Raw genomic sequence first — 27,243 nt, 5'->3', positions numbered from 1 at the left:
TGCTGACTCTGTGTCAGGACTCTAGGAACATTCGCAGTAAACATTTTTGCTATTCTGGTTTCCGTACTATTAACTTAGAAGAGAAGAAAAGGAGAGAAAGACGATGCGGATGGAGAAGGAAAGAAGGAAAAAAGTGAAGAAGGGAAGAAAAGAAAAGTAGAATGGAGAGGAACAGGAAGGGAGGAGAGGAGAAAAAAGGATAAGAAGACGATGGAGCTGGAGAGGGGAGGGAGAAGGAAGGAGGCGGGTTAGGGGAAAGGGGGAGATGGTGAGGATCAGGAGAAGTTTAGTTGGGAACACAGCACTCGGTTCACTCTGCTGGTGACTTGGTGGGAGGAGGTAGGCTGGACTAGTGCCTCTCTTCTGACCGTCGTACCCGTGAGTGTCTTCATCATGGCGGAACGCGGCTGTTGGTTACTCTGCTTCATTATTGCTAGCTTGGCATTGGCCTTCGTGCCGGCTATATACTCCAGCAAACCCACGCCGTCTGCCTCGCCCCCGACACCCACCTTGTCCACGCTTCTCAACCTTTCCACCAACAAGCCCAAAAGCACGGTGAGTTGATAATGCCCACTCCAAACTAAGGAATGTAACTAACAGGTGTGTATTTGTGTGTGTGTGTGTGTGTGTGTGTGTGTGTGTGTGTGTGTGTGTGTGTGTGTGTGTGTGTGTAGATTTCATAGTTAGAAGTATAGATATTTATAGTATTAATGATATAGGTAGTAACTGTATGGTAGTAGTAGTAGTAGTAGTAGTAGTAGTAGTAGTAGTAGTAGTAGTAGTAGTAGTAGTAGTAGTAGCAGTAGTAGTAGTAGTTCAGTTCCGTATTATTTATTCACACAAAAAGTGTATGCATACAATACAAGTAAAATAAAACTTATAATACATTTTATTATTATTATTATTATTATTATTATTAGTAGTAGTAGTAGTAGTAGTAGTAGCAACAGTAATAGTAGCAGTAACAATAGCAGTAGCAGTAGTAGTAGTAGTAGTAGCAGCAGTAATAGCAGCAGTAACAACAGCAGTATTAGTAGTAGCGATGAGTAAAGGATAGACGTGGGGTGAGTGTCCCCTCCTCTGTAACATGCCTGGAGCGTTTTGCACGCATAGGCAACTACCTCTCGCTTCAAGGTCAGTGCTAGAAATTCCCGGACACATAATTCTCAAACCATCTGCCTTGTGAAATCTTTCCTACATCACTTAGCTTCTTTTTGTGCAATATCTCACACATTATGCATTGATGCCCATGCCTCTATCACGGCCAGAAGCACCAGCACCGTTAGATTACAGCGGAATGGGTGTCCTCTCGCGTTACCTCGCTTGTTATTATTATTATTACTATTATTACTATTATTCGAATTTTTTGCTCCACCACCAAATGAATTCCCCACTGTTGCACAAGCTCCAAGAGACAAAAAAAATTATAAGAAGAATATCATTATCATTATTTGTATTATTATTATTATTGTTATTATTATTACTATTATTATTATTATTATTGTTATTATTATTATTATTATTATTATTATTATTATTATTATTATTATTATTATTATTATTATTATTATTATTATTATTATTATTATTATTATTATTATTAATAATAATAATAATAATAATAATAATAATATTATTATTATTATTGTATTTGGTGTTAGTAGTAGCAGTATTAGTAGTAGTGGTAGCAGTAGCAACAGTAGAAACAGTCTCCGCTAGTAGGAACATCAGCACTGAAAGTAGGTTTAGAAAAAGTACTAGCGCGCTCGAATACACACACACACACACACACACACACACACACACACACACACACACACACACACACACACACACACACACACACACACACACACACACACACACACACACACACACACACACACGAACACAAGCAGGTTGAAAAAATAAGAGCCACCTAAAGTATTTGATATTATGTATAAAGTTAGCCTGAGTCTGTCTTGCATGCTTTATTTGTTTGCAGCCTCGGGTCCAGTGGCGCAATGCTAAGGTTTTAGTTGTCTCATGCTGTGTTAGGGGAGTCAAGAGCCAGCCTGGGCCACTGAGTCTATTATCACAGGGCTAACAGGGTGACTTGAAGGCTTACCATACAACAGTCACAATTCAAGACAAACCCCAGTGTAGTGATTAACCCCTTCAGTACCATGACGCATTTCCATATTCAATCTGCTTACTGTTTAGAGATTTTTTACAGCTTCAGATACTCATATGGGGGATTGAAATAGTGAAGACTGGCCATTAATCTTCTGCCCTCCTTAGTCCTTTCCTACTGTCAGTAAAAAGGCAAATCGTACACGAATCAAGGTGAAAATGTGTCCCAGTACTGAAGGGGTTAACAAGTGTGTGTGCATGAACAGTATGGAGTCGTGCGTTGTATGTTTTTCCTCATGGTGTGTTGTGTTGTAGTTATTTTGGCCGTTACTTATCACTATTCAACGCTTCTAAACCTACTAACAGATCAGCCAGTCTCAGTGCACCCATACTGACACACACACACACACACACACACACACACACACACACACACACACACACACACACACACACACACACACACACACACACACACACACACACACACACACACACACACACACTCGAAGATTATTTTTACTTTTATTCCCCTTATCTCGACTTCAGCCTGAAGGAGAATTAAGATATTTGTGTTCTCACAGTACTTCTCTCCAGTTCCATATAATCTCTGTAACCCTTAAAAAGTAATTATTCTGTGAGATTAAATCACTTAATCTTCCCGCACAGAAGCATGGGTTTCTTGAGGGTATTCGACTTCCTAAAACAATTCTGCCTCTACGATATGAAATTCACCTCCGGCCTTACCTGAGCGGGGACTTCAAGGTAGAAGGAGAGGTGAAGATAGACGTGACGGTGCAAGCTCCAACCCAATTCTTCCTTCTACATATGGTTGATATCGTCACCCTCAACCACACAGCCAAGGTAAGAGAGGGCTGCCAATTCTTGTATCTTCACTGCCTGGTTCCGTGGTTCCGTTGTGATTTGTGGTTTGGTAATGTGCTTCAGTTTTCTGGTTGTGTGTGTGTGATGGATTTCGTTCTTATTTTTTTTTTTCACTGGCATCGTATGATTTGATTTTCATTAGAATCTGTAAATATTGGTTGTTCTTCTCCTCGTCCTCTTGTTCTTCTTCCTCCTCCTCCTCCTCCTCCTCCTCCTCCTCCTCCTCCTCCTCCTCCTTCTCCTCCTCCTCCTTCTCCTCCTCCTCCTCCTCCTCCTCCTCCTCCTCCTTCTCCTCCTCCTTCTCCTCCTCCTCCTCCTCCTCTTCCTCTTCCTCTTCCTCCTCCTCCTCCTCTTCCTCCTCCTCCTCCTCCTCCTCCTCCTCCTCCTCCTCCTCCTCCTCCTCCTCCTCCTCCTCCTCCTCCTCCTCCTCAGTCTCCTTTCCTTGGATTTCAGTCACCGTGCATGATACATCATAATGGAAACTGTCCCTGACTGCTTTTTATATTCATGTGTTTGTGTGTGTGTGTGTGTGTGTGTGAGTGAGTGTGAGCATCTTACGTGATCCTTGAGACTGATCAGAAGTATTCTATGTCAACATCATCTATCATGATACACACCATATTTGCAAATGAAGGCCACATGATGTCATCGTGGCAACAGTAATAAATAATCAGCAACCTTGACATTAATTTGCTTACATGCTCACTGAACGCTTGTGACTATAATGGAGAACACTCATCTCTTCTTCCTCCTCCTCTTCCTCGCGAGTGTACCCTCCCTGATCCTTCCTCGGTACCGCTGCGTCATTCTTCTCTGTCCTCCCTACATTGGTGAAGGGAGAGGGTTGGACTGGGACCAGTTCAGGATGTATGCAATACATCCTGTTTATGTATGATCACACTTCACAGGATCCTTTTCCGTAGTGTGATTACCAAGTTCCCTGACAGAATCTTAAATGTAACCTGTCATCTGCCCTCTCTCTCTCTCTCTCTCTCTCTCTCTCTCTCTCTCTCTCTCTCTCTCTCTCTCTCTCTCTCTCTCTCTCTCTCTCTCTAACACATGCACACACACACACACACACACACACATGACGTAATCCTATCTAACAATTGCCACATCCTCTGTCCCGCATAACCTTCTCTCATATCTTACGTCATACCCTTTCTCCTTCTCCTTTTCTTCCTCTTCCCCTTACTGTTCACCTACCTTACCTTCCCATCTCCTTCCACTTCCTCTCTTCGACTCTCTATTTCCTTCCTTTCCCTGCGCAATATTCCTCCTCCCTATTTGCTTCCTCCTCATCCTCCTCCTCCCGTTTTCAGGTTGTGGTGACAGGAGGCAACAAAGGAATTGGGATCGTGGCCCAGCGGTACTCCAACGCCGACATGCTCTATGTTGCAGAGCTGGGGGAAGAGCTTTTAAAAGGAAACAACTACACTTTCTCCATCAGCTTTTTAGGTACACTTGGCCAGCACCCGCGAGGTTTTTACAGGTCTTCTTACACCAAAGAAAACGGAGATATCAGGTATTGTACTAAAGGATACACTTGTCTATTTTTGTGTCTTGGCTTCGTACAGTCAGTTTTCTTGTTTTGATGCTTGATTTTATGGTTATTTTCATTACAAAGATCAATATTACTACTACTACTACTACTACTACTACTACTACTACTACTACAAAATACAAATACGTTACAGCTTGCTCCTCTGAAGGGAAGTTGTCTTTGAACAGCATGAGAACCTCGATTTTGGCCGTACATATATATTTCAGTTTTCCAAGTCACACAATTCTGGTTTAATCTGTTTCATCCTTCGTCATCCTTTCGTCCTCTTCCTCGTCAGCTGGGTGGCGTCAACGCAGTTCCAAGCAGTAGACGCGCGGCGAGCCTTCCCTTGCTTCGATGAGCCAGAGATGAAGGCCACGTTCAAAGTCTTCCTAGCTAGAAAAGAAGGAATGACTGCACTGTCTAACATGCCTCTCCTCCACACCACTGCCATGTGAGTGCTGTCATGATACCGAGAAAAGTGATTGTTTCCAGAACCTAAAGGAATCGGGACACAGAGCAAGTAGGAAATGTGTTTACGTTTTTGACAAACAACACATACTTCCCCTTCTTCATCTTTATTCTGTCCGCCTCTCTCTGTTGCAGGGGTTAATCAGTATTTTCAGTCACTCATCCATTTTCTTAGTAAATTTTGGAACTCCCTGCCTGCTTCTGTATTTCCACCTTCCTACAGCTTAAAATCTTTCAAGAGAGAGATTTCAAGACACTTTTCCTGTAAATTTTTACTACTGCGTTCGATTCTCTTCGGAGACTGGCTCCTTAGTGGGTCTTTTTTTATTATTACTGGTTTTTTTTTCCTTAAGTGGTGCCCTTCCTACATAAGAAATAAATAAACAAATGAATGAAAATAAAATCAAACGACAATGAACAAGTGAACATTAGTAAAAACGTTGATATAGATATGACCACGAAGGACAATTTAGAATTTTATAAGTCTCCAGTACATTACCCTAAGGAACCAAAGTTCAAACAAATTACTAAATAAGGCGATAGAAAATGCATTTGAAATACAACATGAATTTACCTAATAGTTTTCTTCTCTCTCCACTCGACCAAAAGTGACGGAGAGGTGGGCTGGTTCTGGGACGAGTTCGAGGAGTCTGTGCCAATGCCAGTGTATCTCGTCGCCTTCGCCATCTCAGATTTCTCGAAGCGCGAGGTGAGCGGTGGGAAGGACAACACGACGCTAATCAGAGGTAACGGCCACGGGGAAAGACGGGGAAAAGAGAGGAGAAAAAAAAAAAAATTCAATATAATTTTGCCCATAATGATCTACAACTTTTTAGGCTTTTTCTTTTAATACAACGACTTTTAATATTTGTTTTTACCTTACAGTTGGTAGAATGAATTTGCTATTCTTATATTTTTCTTTGTTCATTCAAATACATATACTGTATTTCTGCAGTACTTTCAATATTGATAAGGCGAGACCAGTGCAGTGGAAGAATTTTGATTTAGTGAAGGGCAACAAGGAAAGAGAGAGAGAGAGAGAGAGAGAGAGAGAGAGAGAGAGAGAGAGAGAGAGAGAGAGAGAGAGAGAGAGAGAGAGAGAGAGAGAGAGAAGTGGGTTGTGGTGAGAGACGAAAGGAAAGGATGAGGTAAACCAAACTTATAGGGCGAGGAAAGCTGAATGGAAACGTTAATCAAAAGAATAGGAAGAGGAAAAAAAAACGAAAACTGATGAGAGATGAAGGAAGGTGAATAATTATAGAAGGAAAAAAAGATAGGAATGAATGATTTAGTGTTAGAAAATAGAGAATAATGAAAACAAAGTGAAAGAGCGATTGATCTAATTTTCACAGGATCCTCTTATTTCTACTTGTTTTATATTGTGGTAAAGAGTGATTAGGCAGCGCTTTCTTCTGTCAGGTGCGGAGGTGAAGGCCACGGCAGAAAGGCTCGTGGTGTGCGGTGCATTCTGTTCCTTTAACGCTGATTCTTGTTCTACTTTTATTTGATTTTAGATTTTTGAATGAGTGATCTTAATTGTGTAATCTCTCTCTCTCTCTCTCTCTCTCTCTCTCTCTCTCTCTCTCTCTCTCTCTCTCTCTCTCTCTCTCTCTCTCTCTCTCTCTCTCTCTCTCTCTCTCTCTCTCTCTCTCTCTCTCTCTCTCTCTCTCTCTCTCTCTCTCTCTCCACTTTCACTCTCCTCAGTGGTCAGCAGGGCATCCGTACAGTCTAGTACAGGTCTGGCTGGGGACATTCTCAAACCAATGCTGTCTTACTACGAACAGTACTTCGACATTCCCTACATGCTCCCCAAGCTCGATCTGTTTTCTCCCCCAGAGAACTCCTTTAACGGGATGGAGAACTGGGGGATGATTACTATAAGGTGTGGCCAAGAGACAGAGGACCTAAATTGTTTGAGGATTCTGCTCTGCGTGATGTTCTACCTTATATTCTTTTTCCGAATTCATGCTTAATCTATTCTGCAACTTACCAAAACTCCTTCATCAATAAAAAAAAAAAAACATTATGTCACCAGATGTTCTTTTGATATGAAAAAGGATTTGGAGTTATAGTTAGTTCCGATCTTGGTCTAAGAAAACAGTACATAGAGGATAGAAATAAGGCAAATAGTGTACTAGGATTAATTTTTAAGAGTGTTAAAAACATAAGTCCCAAAGTAATGTTAAAGTTATATTTGGTTAGACTATGCCGTAAAGTTTTGGTCTCTCACATTATAAGCAGGACATAGATCTATTAACATCAGTGCAAAGGAGAATGACTGAAAGGATACAGAGGATGAGGGATATTCCCTACGAAGCGAGATTGAAGCTGTTAGATTAGCATTCTTTTAGAGAGACGTAGGTTGAGAGGGGATCTAATTGAAGTCTTTAAGTGGTAAACAGGTTATAAGAGGTGGGACATGAGCAAAGATCTTAGAATTAGTAGCCAGGATAGATCCAGAAACATTTGGTTCAAGCTTGAAGAATTTAGTTTTAAGAAAGAGATGGAACGGACTCAGTGATCAGGTTGTTAGTGCTGAGTTAAAGGAGAGCTTTTAAAAGCCTGATGGCATCTTGTAGCTTTCCTCACATGTTTTGATGTTCTTATGTATATTTCTTCTCATGCCACTCTCCGCACCACGCCGCGTCCCGTAGCCTGGGTGAGAGAAGCAGCTCTTTCAAAACTTGACCTCGGGATCCATGCGTCCGTCGTGGGTCTTGACTTCCTAAGCAAATATTTCGAGGTTCCCTACCCACTCTCAAAGTTAGATATGATTTGTCCCCCTGAGATGAGTCCAAACGCCATGGAAAACTGGGGACTCATCACTTACAGGTACCACTCTCTGCACTCATATCAAGCATGTACTTATGCTTGTTCATGTTGTTCTGCAGTCTGTTGTAACGTAAGGCTAAGGGAGCTGTAGGAATCAATCAGGGTTATTTGTGCTGGTTCTGGCATGATGCATACTTACTTATTTCCACCTGTCTTTCTTGTCTATAGATTTATTTTTTTCTTTTAAAGCTTACCAAAGACTCAACCAATAATCAATTATCTCATCATCTGCTACTAGATTTGAGAGTCAAAGTTCCTTCCTATCTTTCTCTCTCTTTTTCAGTCTAGCTTCACCAACCTTGAACCTGTTATTGCTTGTCCTATCCTAATTACTGACTCTGAGGATTTTATTTATGCCAGCCTTGTTTTGCCCCCTATACCACATCAAGACCTCAATTTGATCACATTTTAATCTACACCGCTGTAAGGAATGCAAATGTAAAAGCTTCAATTATTCTTTCGTAAATAACATCTTCCATCCCTTGTATGCTTTTCAGCCTTTGTTCTTTGTAGTGATTCTAGCAGAGCTGTTCTTGTAACATAGAAACCAGAACTGTACATCATAATCTATGATTGGTCTGGCCACCACATAATACAATCTGTTTTGTTTCTTCCTCTATGCATTTTTCTTCTTATGAAGATCGTAGCTAACTAAATCACCCAAATCTCTACCATTCTAATGTTCCCAGAGTCTCGTTCTTTATTCTGTCTCTATTGTACTGACTTCTAACAATTCTATATTTGCTGCTATCAAGTTACATTTACCATCTATCCATACATTCCTTCACCCTGGCTAGGTCTGTCTGCAGGGCGATTGTATCCTAATCTATGCTAATTACTTTACCATTTCTTTGTGGCGTCCGCTAATTTACTAACATTGTTACTAATCCCACTATCCAAATCGCTAATATGTATTAAAAATCGTATAGTTTCTATAAATCATTTCTTATTATTTTAGCCCCAATTGGATTTAGAGGTAGTAATTATAGATCTCTGTTGCTTGTCGCATAATCATGACCTCAATCAGTCTATCACTTTCCATCTACGCATTGCCACCTAACGTCTCTCAAGACCCTTTGATGGCATAACTTGTCGAGCGCCTTACTAAATTCTCTTAGATTTATTCTTTTCCTGTCATATAAACTTTAACTCAGAAAAATTCGATGAGTTCGTGAGGCATGATTTCCCCTTCGTGAAGCCACGCTTGTCTTCATCCCTGATGTCGCTCCCAAATACATACTCCATTTTCTTTTTCTTTTTTATTTACAATTGAAGTTAGGCTGACCTGATGGCGGTTCAACATTTACAGCTGATCTTCTTTCTTAACCCCTTCAATACCAGGATGCATTTTAACCTTGATATTTGTGTACGATTAGACCATTTTATTAACATTAGGAAGGATCTATAGAGGTCAGAAAACTAATGGCCACAGTCTTCACTATCTTAATTCCCCTGACATGAATTTTTGAGGCTATATGAAATCACCAAATAGTAAGTAGAATGAATACGAAAATGCGTCATGGTATTGGAGGAGCGCTGCACTCTTTAGCTTGCACATTACTTTGACACTCCTAGATTTAATGGAGATAATAATCAACTGTATATAATCTATTAACGAGATATTTATATGACTCATCAGCTTTAACATCCCTTGATCGCCCTATCTGGAACTAATACTTAGATTATTTGAATGGTTCTGTGTGTATGTGTGTGTGTGTGTGTGTGTGTGTGTGTGTGTGTGTGTGTGTGTGTGTGTTGATGTACCTAATGTAAGGAATAATTATGGTCATATAGAAGATTAACGAGTGAACTGTATTAGCTCTTTAGTCACTTTCTGTTAACCATGTTGTGCCTCTCAGACCTCCAGTGTCTTAATATCTGTGTGGTTTTCGACTTCACCCCTTCAGTACTGGGGCACATTTTTACCTTGAATTTTGTGTACCATTAGACCACTTTATTGACATTAGCAAGGGTCTATGGAGGTCAGAGGATTAAAAGGCCACAGAGTTAACTATTTTAATCCCCCCACATGAGTTTCTGAAGCTGTATAAAATCATCAAATAGTCACCAGAATGAATATGGAAGCACGTCCTGGTACTGAAGGGGTTAAAAGCACAAACGGCGTTAGTCTTATCTGACACGTGAACAAAACTTGGGGAAAATAAAATGTAACCTGTTATTTTTTCATTGTTCACATATCGGATTCCAGAAGGCTGCATATTCAATTCAGTTACTATATGGTTTGAAAAAGTGGCGGCGTTTTGGAGCTAAGACAGACACACGCAATGTTTTCCGTGGCCCGTTGTCTCACCAGCCTCTCACATGATCCCTCTTTACTCTCAATTGGTTCCTCATCCTTGCTAGAGTTTCCTTCCCATCAACAACATTCATTCGCTGTCTGAGAGGAGGATAATGATTACGAACACCTTGCTGACAAACACATTTCAATGTACTGATGGTTTACATTTTCAGCTTCTTTCAACATCCACCTTTATTTGATTGGAAAGCCACATGATGTTTATTGTGTTACCCGTGACGAACCCTTTCCAGTTGATTCATTGTTCACATTCTCAGTTTTCTTTCAACATTTTCAATTACACGGCGATAAATGGATCTGCGTGAGTAAGTAAGTGCTATATTAACCACTCCAGCAAGCACAGACACCATTGGGAAGCTGCTCCAGACACTTGTTGTATAGAAAAAAGACTATTAAACGACTTGGAATGGCTGTTGTCTGTCAAAACCACACAGATTTTCAGATGATTGGTCATTTTGGTATTAGTTTCTCAGAACTAATTGTCAAATTCTCGCAAAGCTTGTTATTTTGATTCCACATATCTTTATCACATTCACACCAAAATTGTTGACGTTATTTAATATTCTCTCTCTCTCTCTCTCTCTCTCTCTCTCTCTCTCTCTCTCTCTCTCTCTCTCTCTCTCTCTCTCTCTCTCTCTCTCTCTCTCTCTTTCCACCCTCCTGCCTCCCCCACTAAACACACACACACACACACACACACACACACCATAGGGAGGCCTCGCTCCTTTACACCCCTGGCAAGTCTTCGCTGAGAGAGAGGGAGTGGACGACGTACCTGGTTGGACACGAGTTGGCCCACATGTGGTTCGGAAACTTGGTCACCTTCAAGTGGTGGAATGACCTGTGGCTGAACGAGGGTTTCGCCACCTATGTTGGGACAGTGGCCATGGATCAGGTGAGGAAGGGAGGGAGAGAGGAGAGGAGGGGTCTAGGTGTTCTCAGGTGTATGAGTGTTTAGGGGAGGAACGGAGGAGGGTGACGTCAGGTGTCCTCAGGTGTGTGAGTGTTGGAAGGGAGGGACGGAGGAGGGTGACGTCCAGGTGTTCTCAGGTGTGTGTGTTGGAAGGGAGGAATGGGGAAGGGAGGCGTCCAGGTGTCTTCAGGTGTATGAGTGTTGAAAGAGAGGGACGGGGAGGAGGCGTCCAGGTGTCCACAGGTGTATGAGTGTTAATGTTGATTTAAACACGGTAATCCTTTTACAGTTGTGATTTTAAAGTCTGATTCTTTTCTCAGTGTTATGGTTGTTTCAGAGATTTTTTTCTTTTTTTTTTTTTTTGCAGTGGGAGTGTTATTTTTCTTTTCATCTTTTTTTTTATCCTGATATTTGTTTTCCTCTTGTCATTCTTTTTTCCTTCTTTTGTCTTCTGCGTTCTGTTTTCTACCATATTCGTTATGCTTTCTTTCCTTCCTTCCACCTATTCCCTCTTCCTGCCTTTTTCCTTTCATCCTACCCTCTTTCTTTCCTCCTTCTCCTTCTCTTTCTCTACCACTACCATCAAAACCAATGCCACCACCACTGCAAACTTTCCTCTTTTCTTTTCCTTCAACCCCGCATATCTTCCCTCTCTTTGCAGATTGAGCCTGAATGGGGCGCTCTTGATCAGTTTGTGGTAAAGAAGCAACAGTCTGTGATGGCCCTGGACGCCCTTAAGTCTTCCCACCCTGTCAGTGTCCCTGTGCCTGACCCTGCAATCATCAATGAAATTTTTGACACTATCACTTACAACAAAGGTATTTATGAGAAGCAGTTTTTGTTTTATCCTTCTTCATCTTCACCTTTCGTGTTCTTCATTCTTCATGTCCTTCCTTCTCCTCTTCCTTCATTGCCTGGATTCTTCTGTCTACATTCTTTATTCTACTCTTTATTGTTGTCCGTCATTCTCTTTCATCCCTCCATCTTTTATTTCTTCATTTCTTTAATTTGATTTCTCTGTATCTGTATTTCTTCTATTCATCCTTTATTATTTTTTTTTTTCAAAGCACTCAAAGCACTCCGTCATTATTCCTTTTCTCATCTCCTGCATCTCTTTGTGTCCTTCCTTCCTTCCGTCCTTCCTTCCTTCTTTAAAACTTTCATTTTCTTTATCACCTCATCTTTTTTCCTTCCTTCATCCCTCGTTTCTTTCATCCCTCTGTTTCTTTTTTCTTCTTTCGTGCTTCACAGATTCACTTCATCCGTTTCCTTGTTTTTCTATTTCATTCCTTCCATCTTCTCGTCTCTTCCTGCATCTCTTCACTTCAACCCTACTTGAGTTTTTTTCCTCCTCTATAGTGAGTGTAGGCTAACTAAATGACCTCAAGTAATGTGTCGTTAATTGGTGGTGATGGTGTGCAGGTATTTTTTGCACCTGTATTTTTCGTAAGTGATTAACGAAACAATCCCCGTGCAGGTGCGTCCGTTATCCGCATGATGAGCAAGTTCCTGACAGAGAGAGTCTTCAGGGAGGGCCTCCGAAACTACCTCACGACATTGTAAGTTTAGTACACACGGAACGCAGACTCTCTCACCCACTCACACCCCCACACACTCTCTCTCCATTACCTGCACAAGCGCACACTTCTCTATCCATCACCCCCTACTATACACAAAGTACTTATAGTCATGTGTGACAATATCCAGCAGATAAAAAGAGATCGAGAATAAGCTTAAGAACGAAAGAGAAATTAACCAAACTCCCCATCTCGATTCCTATAGGATGTTCAAGAACGCCGAGCAGGACGATCTGTGGCACTACTTGACGGAGGCTGCACACATGGCCGGCACGCTGCCCGCCAACCTCACCGTCAAGACCATCATGGACACGTGGACGCTGCAGATGGGCTTCCCCGTGGTGACCGTGACGCGAATCAGTAACACCACAGCTACCGTCACTCAGGAATACTTCAAATTAGACGACACCACTCTTTGTCCCACCACTCCTCCCTCCTCCACTCCCTCCACATCCCCCGCTCCTCCCATCAAGAGCTGGTACGTTCCCCTAACATACACATCTGGAGACCAGCCAGACTTCAATGACACGCGGGTGAAGCTCTGGATGGCTGCCGGGGAGGACCCACCGACTTATGAAGTGACTCTGCCTAACTCCTCACACTGGGTCATCTTTAATGTACTCCAGTCCGCCTACTACAGAGTCAACTACGACGAAGCCAACTGGAAGCTCCTGGCGCGGCAGCTTAAGGAGAACCATCACGTGATTCACGCCATCAACAGAGCCCAGATCATCGATGACGCATTCAACTTGGCCCGGGCAGGCCGTCTGTCCTACGAGATGGTGTTGGATCTGATCTCCTACCTCTCACAGGAGAAGGAATACGTGCCCTGGAGCGCCACTTTCAGTAATCTCCAGTACATTTACTCTATGTTCCATCGTGACCCGGCCTATGGTGCCCTTAAAGATTACATTCTCTCTCTTATCCAGCCACTTTACGATCACATTGGGACAGAAGAGCTTTCCTCAGATTCCCTGCAGAACCAGCAGCTGCGGTCTGACATGCTGACTTGGGCATGTCGCCTTGGTAACGTCCACTGCCGCAACATGTCACTCAGTCTTTACCGACAGTGGATGGCTGACCCGGCAGGTTTCAAGGGCATATCCCCCAATATCATGGAGGCTGTGGGGTGCACAGCTCTGGAGGTGGGCGGGGAGGCTGAGTGGAGTTTTGCGTGGAAGCAGCCTCAAATGAAAGACGCCCTCGGCTGCACGCGGGAGCTGTGGATACTGATGCGTTATCTGGACGGAGGGTTTAATGCATCATCTGGAATTCGCCGTCAGGACGCGGCGATAACCTTCCGCAGGGTGGCCATGCGAGCCACAGGCGCTGTGTTGGCCTGGGATTACATGCGCGCCAATTGGGAACGCATCGTTGAATACATCGGCACCACTTTCTTCGCTCTTCCCAGGATGGTGGAGGACGTCACCAGGTCATTCAACACCCGCCAGCAACTGCAGGAGCTCCAGGAATTCCAGAAGCAACACAACAGCCGACTACTGACCGCCACCACCGCAGTGCAGCAAGCCGTGGAGGCCACCACGATCAACGTGGTATGGATGAACAATAACAGGAGGTTCATTGTGGACTGGCTGGCAAGGCACGGCTACACCTCAGAACTGAATACACTCTAGCCTCGGCTCACCTGTGGCAGAGCACCTCAGTAATCTAAACTAGTTTTAGTTAAGGGTACAAATATACAATTTTCTATGACATGGTGTAGTAAAAAATGACATTAATTCTGCGTAGACTTTTTTAAGAAAGGGCGCTACTAAAACAAATAATGCAAAGTATTCGTAATAACGCTAACACAAAGGTGAAGTGTATAATGAAGTAGAACACGGAAAGATGATTTTAACTCTGGTGACATGTGTGTTTATTATGACCTTCATTGCTGAGGTTGTGATATGTAGGCATCTGTGTGTGTGTGTGTGTGTGTGTGTGTGTGTGTGTGACCGAAGACATGCCACCCGGTCATTGAGTATTGATGGCTGATCAGGCCTCTGGAAATTACCCATTATATTTCCTACATGAAAATGAACACAGAGGGCAAGTTCAGCTGTAGATGAGTTCAATTCTTGAGTCACAGTCTGGAAAATTATGCGTCGGCAGTAGATCAGCATTCTGGAACACTTAACCGCTTCAGTATGAGGACGCGTTTTTATATTCATTCTGCTTACTATTTGGTGATTTTATACAGCTTCAGAAACATATGTTGGGATTAGACTAGTGAAGACTGTGGCCATTAATCTTCTGACCTCGAGAGACTCTTCCTAATGTAAAAAAAAATCGTCTAATCGCACCAAAAAATCATAATAAAAATGCGCTCCAGTACTAAAAAAATTAAAGCTCTCGTGGTGACTGTTGAAGACACACATAAAATATTCTTTACTTTCTTTTAAGTTTTCCGAGTAATGATACATAATCCATGGCAAACTGTCACTGAATCGAGGAAATACCTTTGAAATTCCTAATAACTCCCACTAGAGCATATAAAAAAGCAGCTAAGATAAACGTTAAGGTGTTGGAAGATGTGATTTTTTAAACGTGTAATCCTCTTGTGTCCTTACTTGATAGGGACAATACAGACAATCAATAGGGAGAGATACAATTGGCTAGTCTCTTAACAGCCGTGGAGGGAGACAACCCGGGGACTGGCTGGGGTGACGCACGCTTGCCTCACACTCGACACTGATTGATTGGTGTCGAGGCAGCAGTGAGGTAAGTACCACCTGCTTACTAATTAGCTTTGGGAATAGTATTACCTTAGTTATCACCTCTACTTTGATCACAACATCCTGTCTAGCTCTCTCTCTCTCTCTCTCTCTCTCTCTCTCTCTCTCTCTCTCTCTCTCTCTCTCTCTCTCTATGCGTCCCCAAATCAACCAATATGGAGGTCAGTCCGAAACTACTAACGTAAATGAATAAAAGAAAACAGAACGCAGAAAACAACATCCCTTTGCACTTCCTAATTCCTGGAGATGGATGAACTAATGAGAGATCTGTGTTATTTCATCACCACAAGATAAAAAGAACTCGAGTCCGGACCATTTGCTGCTATCACTTGTCTGTTCTGGATTATCAGGAGGTGATGAGTAATGGCGTAATGGTGGCGTGCTGCAGGATGACAGTCACGGCGTGTGTTGGCGGGAAAACAGGTGTTGGGTGCGGCGGTGTGGTAGTGCGGCACGACAGGTGTGGTGGCGACTTGTGGGGGACACCAGAAGAGAAAAGTTCCTGACCCGTGAATCAGATGATGTTTATCTTGCTCTCGAGGGGCCGAGTGAGTGGCTGGCGTGGCTTTATACGGGCGGGAGTGTCAGCCACGCGGGGTTGAGAGGTCGGGAGTCACCAGAGGGGCCAAGTGCTCCCATGTGACTGATATCTCTCTCTCTCTCTCTCTCTCTCTCTCTCTCATCAAGGGGATTTCATTAGGTCTCAGCCATTTCCGGTCACCTGGACAGTCGCCCCACGTGTCGCAGCGCTAAGGTGGACCATCGCCTTGTTTTCCTTCGACCAACCACACAAGACGTTGCGAAAGTGTGTCTTTCTCTCATTTTTCTTTTTTTTTTCTTTATATCAATGTGAAATATGCCGTTCGAGTGATGCCGACATACTCTCCCTCCCTGCCTCCTTCCCTCTTCAGCGCTGACTACGTCATTATGACATCATCGAGATGCTTGATAGACAAAATTTCATTGGTGGACAAAAGTGAGTCATTTCTTTCCCGCAGCCTGATTGGCCAGCGGGTCAGAGACTTGAGTGGCCCGTGTGGATCTTACTAGAAGCCCCTTCGTTTGCCCCTACGAGTAAAGTCATTCATCTTGCTGCTTTCCCCTCCAGGTTCTTGGAAGTGAGTGAAGGAGGAGTGCCTGCGGGCTGTCACGGTTGCCATATGATAAGAGAAGAAGATTAAGGCTAACAGCTGGCACCGTCCGGCCTTGCCATATTAGGGAAGTCTGTCCTGTGAAAGTGAGGGGGAGGCTGGCGGCTGGCGGGTGAGGGAGGGACCACCACCCTGTCTCCTCACTCGCCAGTTGCCCGCCGCGCTGTGAACACGTTTGCGTCTCCGCCCGCCAAGGGACCCCGACGCCTCTGGACGCAGCCAGTGGAACTTGTATATAAAATGGCGTACCACGGCCCATCCTACGGTCTCAGCCGGGAGTGTCAGATGAAGGTAGGCGACACATCATTGTGCGTGACGCTGTGGGTGTGGTGGCGGTGGGTGCCGGCTGCCCTCCGCCACGCTTTGGGTGTGGCGGACGGGACAAGTACTGATGGTGGTGGCGGGCATCGCGACCCTGGAAGCACTGGTGGCGGTCGTGTCGTGGTGGGGACAAGTACTGGTGGAAGTAGGTGTCATGACTGGGCAATACTGGTGTTTGGAGCTGGTAGGGGTGTCAGTGTGTGTTGGGCACTGATACACACCTGCCCGGGGCACTGGTGGCTCCTGGGGCTTGGCGCCGCTGCTCATGGTGGCGAGACACTTAATTAACGTGCTGAACCTGATCTGCGATGAATTCAAGTGTAGGTTCTGAGCGGCAGTTCAGGGAAAATTGGGAAGATCACGAGTCATCCGTGCCGCGACGCGTAACGAAATGCGCTGCTTTTTTATGTCAAGATTGTGGCGGATTGGTCGAAAATGTTATCTTATGCTCCTTCCTCTGTCCATGCTGGTTGCTGGTGTGTGTGTGTGTGTGTGTGTGTGTGTGTGTGTGTGTGTGTGTGTGAATAAGTGAGAGAGAGAGAGAGAGGTAAACGAAAGTGAATGTATACTTACAAGTGTGAATTTTTAATAATGTTTACTCTCTCTCTCTCTCTCTCTCTCTCTCTCTCTCTCTCTCTCTCTCTCTCTCTCTCTCTCTCTCTCTCTCTCTCTCTCTCTGACATTTCAAAGCGTCAGATTCATTATCACTTGATTGATAAAGTAAAGCACAACCACCACCATTCCACCAAGGCTGTACTGAGCAGTAACTGGGAAATTTTTAGCTTCATAGATTTGCTGCTTTTGTAAAATTCGTGACGCATTTAATAATCTTTAACAGAATGAGTATCTAAATAGTCCTGCTGAAATATAATGAGACTATATAATATCCTGTAACTGGAGACATAACTCGCTCGAACCTCATGAAAACACTTGGAGGACACATGTGGAATGAATTATAGAAACCTTATTTTTAATCACTCCTTTCCTGGTCATTATGAAAGGATGTCACTCATGATCGCTTGGCAGATCAAGTTATAAGGTAGACATGAATCACCTGTTCATTAGCTTAGGTTGGGTTTCCCGAGCATTGTGTCGGTGTAACATGTGGCAAGAAGGAGGGAGAGGGTTTGTTGGGAATCTAGATGAGGCTGTGAGAGTGACGGGACACGGCGTAGGTGTGAGAGGTGGCAGGTGAAGGAGAGAGGAGAGAGCTTGCATCCTCTCACCTCGTCACCACCACCATCACTACCACCAGTCCCTCCTCCTCTGCTCTACCTCCTCCTCCTCCTCCTCCTCCTCCTTCCTCCCATCACGGGCAGCCACAGAACTGTTCACAGCGTCCCAACCCTCGCCGATGACCATAACTTTAGACTCACCTGTACGCAAAAACACAAGAACAGCTGCTCGATTTCTCAACACGTACACATGTGATTAGGTTAAGTTTTTACGCCCCAAGAGCCAAGGGGACTGCGGAAGTTGTTGGACATTTACCCGGAGAACCTTCTAATGAGAGGAATGTGTGTGCCCCTAATCTGGCGGCTCTCCGGACGAAGCATACCAAAGGGGGTGGTGGGGCGAAACGAAAACGAAGGTGATGTCAAGGATTACGTCTCGGGATCTCACTGTTCCAAGGAGTGGGTAGAGGTGGTGGTGGTGGTGGTGGTGGTGGTGGCTTAATGTGGTGATTGCGGTTGAATTATGTCAGTGTTTTAGTATTTTAAAGTAAGGAAAAGTGAGTGGTAAGTGAGGGAGGGTCACTTTCCAAGCCCTTACTACCTTGTCTGTACCACACACACACACACACACACACACATACTAGAATGTCGACAACACAGGTTCACTCAACAATGCAACAAAGGCTAGTGAACGAAGCAATGCGAACATGTACAGCACACAACAGGTGGGCGGGGCACGGCAGGTGATAGAGGGTAAAGATGAACTTATCACACACACACACACACACACACACACACACACACACACACACACACACACACAGTTATATCCATAGTTAGGTTAAGCATTTTTAGTTCATTGTGTTAATGTCCCCCCCTGTACATTTTCAGTGTAATTTTTTACATTGCCAAACTAATAAACCGTATATTATTATTATTATTATTATTATTATTACACACACACACACACGTTCGGTCTCACCTCAACACTACACTGGTACTGGTCTACCGTTCTCATTAGCAGTGGCGGCGAGGTGACCTTTCAGTGCAGCGCCTCTGCTGGAATGGAAGGCGGATCGGGAGTTTTTGTAGGTCGTGTTTGACTAATAGCGAGCGAACCCTGGACCGAAAATGCATAATAGTCGAAACGTCCCACATTCCTGCTGCAGACGAACAGCTTGGCGACAGGTGGGCCCCAGGGGAATGGGGGAAAAGGGGGAGTGGAAGATCGGGGGAAGGGAGCGAGAGGGGACACAGGGAGGAGGGAGCACGTCGACCACTGAGACTGAGGCGCCAGTTAGTATTTACACGAACGTTTTTTGCGTCGCCTCAGGGCTTCAGGGTGTCTACGAGGAATGACTTCGACCACATTTTTGGCCGGTGACGAGTGGGCCTTGAGGGACGTGAGGGATTTGGGCGTTTGGCAAATAGTGATCACCGAGGCAGGTGTTTATGTAGTAGGTAGTTCCCCGCCCTCCTTCCTGGCAGCCACTCCTTCATCTCCCCTTAATGGTTGAAAATATGATGCTGTAATTTTTTTTTTTCCTGTTTTTTTACACTACGTCCGCTCGTGACTCCAGTGAACCCAATTTTACCACTTCGTTCCCTGCGCTTATAGTCTTTTCCCACTGTTTTATTTTTTTATTTTTTTACACCATGGGCTTTATTTTCTCTTTTACAACCTTGCATCTTTTGACTTCTTTTCATTCCTGTCGCTCTTATCACGAAGGACGCCAAAAATACCAACATTACTCTGGCTATGCTTCACTTTGGTTGTCATGCACTAAAAGATGAAAGTGTAAATATTCGGGAACGTAATTTTTTTTTTCCACGGGTCGCTGGTGATTAGCGTGGTGAAGGGCTGGTGGCTGGTGGCTAGTGGCTGGGAGGGCGAGCGAGTTAGCACAGTTAGCGGTAGTGGCCAGCATAGGAGTGGTGACTAATGAGCTAGAGCAGTGAATGGTGTCAAAATATCCTGCCACAAAACCAGGTCGAGAGAGAGAGAGAGAGAGAGAGAGAGAGAGAGAGAGAGAGAGAGAGAGAAAAACAAGCAAACACATGATTATATTCTTACGCACATCTATTAAAAGAAACCACATGAGAACGGAGAGACGACAGTGATCACAGCTCTTCCAATTACACCCTTGAAGTAACCATGTGAGGCAATATATGCATCGTAATTAACTCTTGTCGATTCATTTATCACGCGTATGCAAGAGCCACGTAACACACACACACACACACACACACACACACACACACACACACACACACACACACACACACACACACACAGACAAGTACACGTTCACCTTTGATGTTCACCTGAAAAAAAAACACCGAAACTCAACCAAATGACTTTACTTAGAACAGAAACGTAAGAAATAATTAATAACATCCCTTGGTAATTGACCATTCAAAAATACACCGCTGGAACAACACACACACACACACACACACGCACACGCACACGCACCCACCTGGCAAGCTAATCCTTCTAGAGCTTATGATACTCTTTCCTTATACGGCTAATTGCTTTCTAATACCTGTCGCACTTTCTCCACCTTTCTCCACGGTGTTTTACTTGCTCAGCCCCGCCCTTCCCCGCTTACCTCCCGCGCTAACCTGCCACCCACGAGAAACTCTTAATGAAAGGCGACTGAACAGGTAGTTTCGCCGCCTCCCTCCAGCCTCTTCCCTCACCTTGACCCATTAAGTCAAGCCTGCCCATACAGAGAGAGAGAGAGAGAGAGAGAGATGGTTGCGTGCACTCTCCTGCCTCCCACAACCTCATGTCCGTCGGCTATGCTCAATCACTCGCACGCAAACTTTCCCGCCTGTAAGATGTATAGACTTGAGAGAGAGAGAGAGAGAGAGAGAGAGAGAGAGAGAGAGAGAGAGAGAGAGAGAGGCAACATGTCAGTACAATAAATGCAGTAGATGGCAAAGAATGTAATAAACTGAAAAAAAAATGAAAAAGCAACGAGAGAGAGAGAGAGAGAGAGAGAGAGAGAGAGAGAGAGAGAGAGAGAGAGAGAGAGAGCTAGCTAATACCGGAGAAAGAGGAGGGAGGGAGGGGGTGTTGATTCCAAGACGACAAGGTTATGACACACACACACACGCACACACACACACACACACACACACACACACACACACACACACACACTGCACTTTCACAATTGCTTCACTCACCTTCAGCCACCCAACGCGATCACTTTTAATCTCTTTCTCCGCCCGCCCACCAGCAAACTTTCCCCCTCTAAACCTCTCCCTTTCTACGCCCATCGACCCTTCCATAGACACTGCAAGGCTCTGAACGCTCGGGGAGGAAAAAAATTGCTAAAAGAAAGGAGGTAATGGAGGAATATAAGTTAATGGGGAAGAAACATGGGAGAAAACGAGCAGAGGAGGGAGATGATAGAGGAATATGAGTTAAGGGGGGAAGAAACATGGAAGAAAACGTATAGAGGTTTATGATGTCTATTTTAATGTTTTATTTCGTTTTATTGTATTTTTTAGTATTTTTAGTTACTTTTCATTTCATTGTTTTGTTTTTATACCATGTGGGCTTTTCACGGGAATTTATGGGCTAAAAGGGGGTATTTAATTGCTTTTAGTCGTAATTAACATATTGTAGCGGCGCCATATGACCCTCGTTGTTGCGGCGCCTAAGCTTAAATCCAACCAATCAGCCAACGTATAGAGGTTAGAGAAGAGGAAGAAGCAAACCTACTCGCTGTGGCGTTATGAAGGCACTGATTAGGAGAAGCTGTGGGGTGCCAATGTCTGTTTTTTCATGTGGTTTTCAGGATTTGTTCGTTTGTTTGGCTATGTTAAACTTTTCTCTCTCTCTCTCTCTCTCTCTCTCTCTCTCTCTCTCTCTCTCTGGTGATTTTTTTTATGTTATTAGACATTTGCTAAGAGAGAGAGAGAGAGAGAGAGAGGGGAGGACAAACCTAACATACTGTCAGTACCTTCACCTTGATTACGAAGATGTTTTGTCTGCATACCATCTTAATTTGCTCTCTCTCTCTCTCTCTCTCTCTCTCTCTCTCTCTCTCTCTCTCTCTATGATCTGAACATTTCCTTGTCATCTTTAATCAATTACTCTGATGTCATTTTTCTGTTCATTGCTTTTCTTTTCATTATTTCTCTGCATTGATAGATTGTTCACTTCATTATTTCATTATTTACTTGATTTACTGTCCTCTGATTTTCCTTTTTTTTTTTTTTTCATTTGCTCTCGCCTTTTTCTGAGTAGTTGGTTGTTGGTTGTGTTATTTATTCACTTGATCGCTTTTCCATCCTCTTCAACACCATTCCTTTAGTTACGACGCAAGTTCACTGAGCCATTGACCCCTGTTATGGCTTCTCGTCCCCTCACCGTCTTCTGTTTATGAGGTTGACTCGAATTTCCCCTTCAATTGCCTTCATTATAGACTCCAATTAGGGAACATTCGTCTTGGTTTTGCCAGCACTTAACCTTCACCCTTTCATTGCAACGCCCCGTGACACCCTAAAGACACTAGACACTTGCACTCTCCAATCATTTCTCCTTCACGTGAGCTCTCAACTTGTCGAGATTTTCCAATGTATAAGTCTCTTTCTAAGTCTCGTCTTTCGTTTCTGTGTCTCTTATACTCCTGTCATGCACTTTCTTTTAACTCACGAGCCCTTTTCATTCACGTTTCTCTCTCTCTCTCTCTCTCTCTCTCTCTCTCTCTCTCTCTCTCTCTCTCTCTCTCTCTCTCTCTCTCTCTCTCTCTCTCTCTATTACAAAGACTCCCAAATTATTCTCTTTCACATTCCTCAAGACTTTCAAATTCTTGTCTTCCACATGACATAGACTCAAAATTCTCCTTTTCCTCATAAGTTAGACTCTTAAACCCTTCAATACTGGGACACAGTTTTACATCGAGATTTGTGCACAAGTAGACCATTTTATTGATATTAGGAAGGATCTGTGGAGGTCAAAAGATTGATGGCCACAGTCTTCACTATTTTAATCCCCCACATAAGTCCTGAAGCTGTATGAAATCATCAAATAGCAAGCAAAATGAATATGAATAAACGTCATGATACTCAAGTGGTTAAACTATATTCCTCTACATTGCTCAGACTAAATATTCTCCTTTCATGTTACTCAGTCCTTCCTCATTCATGTTAGTCTTTCATACTCGCCTTTTCATGCTAGTCGAGGAAGTGTTGAGGCAGAAATGTTGAAGGTTAAGTGGTTGGGAGTATAATTTTGTCCCTTGTGGCGTCAGGAGTGTCTCAGGGAAAGGAGTAGGAGGAGGAAGAGGCGAGGTAAAAGGAGGAGTAAGATTAAATTAGATTTCCCCTCTTATAATTTTGCTAACGTTGCTTTTTTATTTCTTAACAAAATTAACGTGTTTCTTACTTCTTGTTTTTTTTTTTATTCTTATTTTTAGACTTGTTGCTATTCGATAAAGAGATGTTTCACTGTGTGTGTGTGTGTGTGTGTGTGTGTGTGTGTGTGTGTGTGTGTGTGTGTGTGTGTGTGTGTGTGTCTATGTTTAGATTATGTGTGTGCTTTCAGTTTGTTTTCCTGGACAGTGTTTTAAGCTTTTCTTTTTTCTTTTTTTGTGATATTATCTTTAACTTTCTCGCATGTTAATCCGTGCTCTGTTTTCTCTCTCATGTCTTATGCTAAATAAATCCCTTTTTTAGACTCTTTCTTTCTCTCTCTCTCTCTCTCTCTCTCTCTCTCTCTCTCTCTCTCTCTCTCTCTCTCTCTCTCTCTCTCTCTCCTTTTCCTTGCACTTAACTCTGTCTGGGGTGAAGGTCTCCATTTATAAACGACATATGATCCCCGTGTGGTGTCAGAGATGCAATTAAACAATCAACCAATCAATTCATATTTCTTTAATGGATTCAATTTGCTCAGTGTCTTAAGATTCCTCGCCGCTCGTACCGTAGATGCTGTGGTGTGTGGTGTGTCTGTCGCCCTTCCATGTAGCACTGTCTTGTTGCGTCCCTAGTCTTACCTCCCTCTTCATTTCTCCATTCTTGTTGTAGTCTTCCTTTCTTACGTGTTCCATTTCTTCATTTTTGCTGCGTCGGAGGCAAGATTTACGCGTTTTTTCGGTGTTGTATGTAATAATTCTATCGTGTCTGTGTTATGGTGTGTTTTAGAGTACCAGTATTGATCTGTAATTTTCCTTCTTCTTCCACAGGTAACGTGAAATGGATAGCCGTGTTCTGTTGGGACGACTGGCTGACTCGAGGGTGAGGTAAGAGAAGGAACATGTGAGAGAATGGTGATGATACTGAACATACTCGTAGGAGGAAAGAATGGAAAGGAACATGGGAGGGAACACCAGAAGGGAGATGGAAGAGGAAACATGGGAGGGGGAAGACGTAGAGCCAGGAAGTAAGAAAGGAAATGTGGGAGGAGAGGAAGAATAGAAGGGAGGATGAAGAGAGAACATTAAAGGGGAGAACAGAAGTAATAAGGGAAAAGAGCAAAAATAAGACAGGGTACATGGGAGGAAAAGAAGATGGTAAAGAAAATGGATAATAGAGGAGAAATATGAGTTAAGGGGGAGATACATGGAACAAAAGAAGAGAAAGGGATAAAGGGGAAAAGAACGGAAGTAGAAGTGATGACGGAGAGAGTGGGGTGGGGAAGGGGAAGAGGCGTAATAAAAAGGAGGAAGAGGCAGTGCATGAAGAAGGGAACGAGGACCATGACGGAGGAAATTGCTCTCTATAGTCTTGTGTCCTTACCCTTGAGTCGTAAAGGTGATCCAGGTGTGGCGACTTAAGGAAGAATGTGAATAAAAAGTCATCTTAGGTCATTTGAAAACTGGATACGACTTAATGCAGGGGAAAAAATATATTAAAAAAAGGAATATAAAAACGTAAGATCGTGAGAATAGAGAAAAAGGCAGTGATTGAATAAGAAAGTAAATATCTAAGCTATGGTGTCTTTAGTAACCTAACCTAATTAACCTTTTAAGCACCATAACACGTTTTCATATTTATTCTGCCTACTATTCGGCGATTTTATACAGCTTCAGGACCTTATAGGGGGATTAAAATAGTGAAGACTGTGCATTAATCTTCTGACCTCCATAGACCCTTTCTGATGTAAATAAAATCGTCTAATCATACTCAAAACTCCTAATAAAAATGAGTCCCAGTACTGAAGAGGTTAAAGAAACAAAATCACCAAAAGAGAAAAAAATGTAACAATAATATAAAGTAAATCTATGTTGCTAATCTTAACACAACCACCACCACCACTGCCCCTACTACTACTTCTACTACTACAATGCTACTGCCTCGATTATCCCTGCTCTGTATTATGCTTGTGTTCCGTACTGTCCCTCCTCCTGCTGCCTCCCTCGCTCCTCCCTCTCCTCCACCCGGCCTCCTCCTGGTCAGAACCCAGCGAGCCGTCCTCTGGTTCTGGCGCGGCTGTTGCCAGGGCAGGGCTGGATCACATCGTCGCGTGCGTGGGAGGATGAACTGAGACAGGCTTAGAGTGGAGGAGTGCAAGGGTGGCGTTAAGAGTGCCGCCGCTGTTATTGTTCGTAATGCCGCTAGTGGCGTTCATGTCTGGTGACGTCAAGATGCGCACGCGAAAATGTGACGCGAAGGTTGCTCTTCCAACGTCACAGCGTCATGACGATTCTACATTCTATCACTCTAGTGAAGACTGTTAACGTTTTTTAAGGGTGTTTTTCAGTAGTGATTGTTCAACATTGATTCTGTATCAGTGAAAACAAACACCCAAAAAACACGTAGGATAGTGTCATTAACCATCCCTGAGAAATGTTTACTAGTACTGCTTTAAGAATATACCCGCAGCACGCCTTCTGTTGGGTAGATGCGTAATAAGGCCACGGAGACGCCTCGCCACTACTCCAAGGAACAGGAATACAGGTGGAGTGCCTGAGTAAAAACGGCATGGAAGTGTGTGGGGCTGACTAGGAGATGGGTGGAGACTTAATAGGATGTCCTGGAATAGACTTCGGGGAGGGTTGTCAGTACACAGGCGTGGAGGTTGCGTAGGAAAGGGTGGAGCCTCAGTCCTCAGGTGGGGGTGGATGGAAATGTTAAGGATAGGGGGAAGACGATTAGAGAGAGAGAGAGAGAGAGAGAGAGAGAGGTTCTGTCTGCTCAGGCAAGCGACAGGTCATGGTCAGACTTGCCCAGCATAACAATACAACACATTCCTGCTAGCGATGCTCCTTCACTCCTTCACTCTTAAAAATCCCTGCCCCCCTCAAGCGTGTGTTGCCTTTGTTGCTGCTCCGTCACTCTCTTCACTCTTCACTGTGGCCGTTAAGCTGCCACGTCCAACTCAGACAAAACCTCCTACTGACATAGACGCTTCACAGAAAAAAAAAAGAACACAAAGAAAAAAAAACAGCAATAGACTCCACGGCACCCACGAGACTTACTAATTTAATTCTTCCATCACCAAAAAAATATTTCCAAACTTCATAAAATCGTTAATTGTTGGTCAGAAAAGAATAAAAAAATTGAGGAAACTGAGAATTTCCATTAACATCACTACAAATATAAACTTGACTCAATCTTGTAATAATATAAGGAAAAAAAACATCAAAAAACCAGCAGACCTAGACGTGGTAGTCCCTGTACAAAACACACCTTCCAGTGTACTATAATCATCATCCTTGTGTTTGAATCTGTCTAATCTTTCCCTAATATTTCGGCACTACCAGTCTGATTAACGAGTCTACCACAGTTATCCACCACGCTATCTGAGAATCAAGTCTTTCCCATCTATTTTTCTTTTAAGTTAACTCTGAAAGGCTTATGAAGGACAGTAAACATACTACACGTACCAGGAATAGAAATTAAACTTGTGTGGTGATACTGAAAGGCACAAAGGAGGAGCTGTATGAAGGACAGTAAACATGAAGGACCCTGCACACGTTTTAACTCGTGGAATTGTTTGTTTATGCATATCTAAAGTTAACTCTCTTTCCTACTATTACCTGGAATAGAACTGAATTAAACTCTAGTAATATTGAAAGGCACAAAGGAGGAGCTGTATGTAGGGCAATAAACACGAAGGACCCTGCACACGCGTTTTAACTTGTGGAATTGTTTGTTTGTTTTGCTCACTATAAATTGCATTGGGCCAGACAGAGCAGGAGACACTCAGGGGCGAAACACCAGCTACACTCTCTCCACACCCACACACACTCAT

General features: G+C 43.5%; 2 protein-coding genes and 1 long non-coding RNA gene across 4 annotated transcripts in view; 2 read left to right on the top strand and 1 right to left on the bottom strand.

Annotated features, from left to right (window-relative positions):
- Positions 1–295: 295 nt before the first annotated feature.
- Positions 296–14,517, top strand: LOC123508056 (aminopeptidase N-like). Its single transcript, XM_045261458.1, has 10 exons — positions 296–555; positions 2,782–2,976; positions 4,320–4,522; positions 4,839–4,994; positions 5,621–5,757; positions 7,666–7,843; positions 10,872–11,055; positions 11,735–11,891; positions 12,551–12,632; positions 12,856–14,517. Exons 1-10 carry the CDS (start codon positions 394–396, stop codon positions 14,282–14,284), a joined length of 2,883 nt encoding a protein of 960 aa, XP_045117393.1. The 5' UTR covers positions 296–393; the 3' UTR covers positions 14,285–14,517.
- Positions 14,518–16,576: 2,059 nt separating this feature from the next.
- Positions 16,577–27,243, top strand: part of LOC123508063 (myophilin-like) — a 64,350-nt gene continuing 53,683 nt past the window's right edge. For both annotated transcript variants that reach the window (XM_045261476.1, XM_045261475.1), the window contains exon 1: positions 16,577–16,827. In XM_045261476.1, coding sequence (XP_045117411.1) covers positions 16,777–16,827 — 51 coding nt within the window. In that variant the 5' untranslated portion in view covers positions 16,577–16,776. The remainder of the gene's footprint in view (positions 16,828–27,243) is intronic.
- The window catches only part of LOC123508071, a 4,268-nt gene continuing 934 nt past the window's right edge, over positions 23,910–27,243 (bottom strand). The window contains exon 2 of the long non-coding RNA XR_006675856.1: positions 23,910–24,110. This is a non-coding gene — a long non-coding RNA (uncharacterized LOC123508071). The remainder of the gene's footprint in view (positions 24,111–27,243) is intronic.

The sequence above is a fragment of the Portunus trituberculatus genome, chromosome 24 (genome assembly GCF_017591435.1).
Source record: "Portunus trituberculatus isolate SZX2019 chromosome 24, ASM1759143v1, whole genome shotgun sequence".
In the NCBI taxonomy this organism is placed as follows: domain Eukaryota; kingdom Metazoa; phylum Arthropoda; class Malacostraca; order Decapoda; family Portunidae; genus Portunus; species Portunus trituberculatus.
This window is presented reverse-complemented; position numbering and strand designations above follow the sequence as displayed.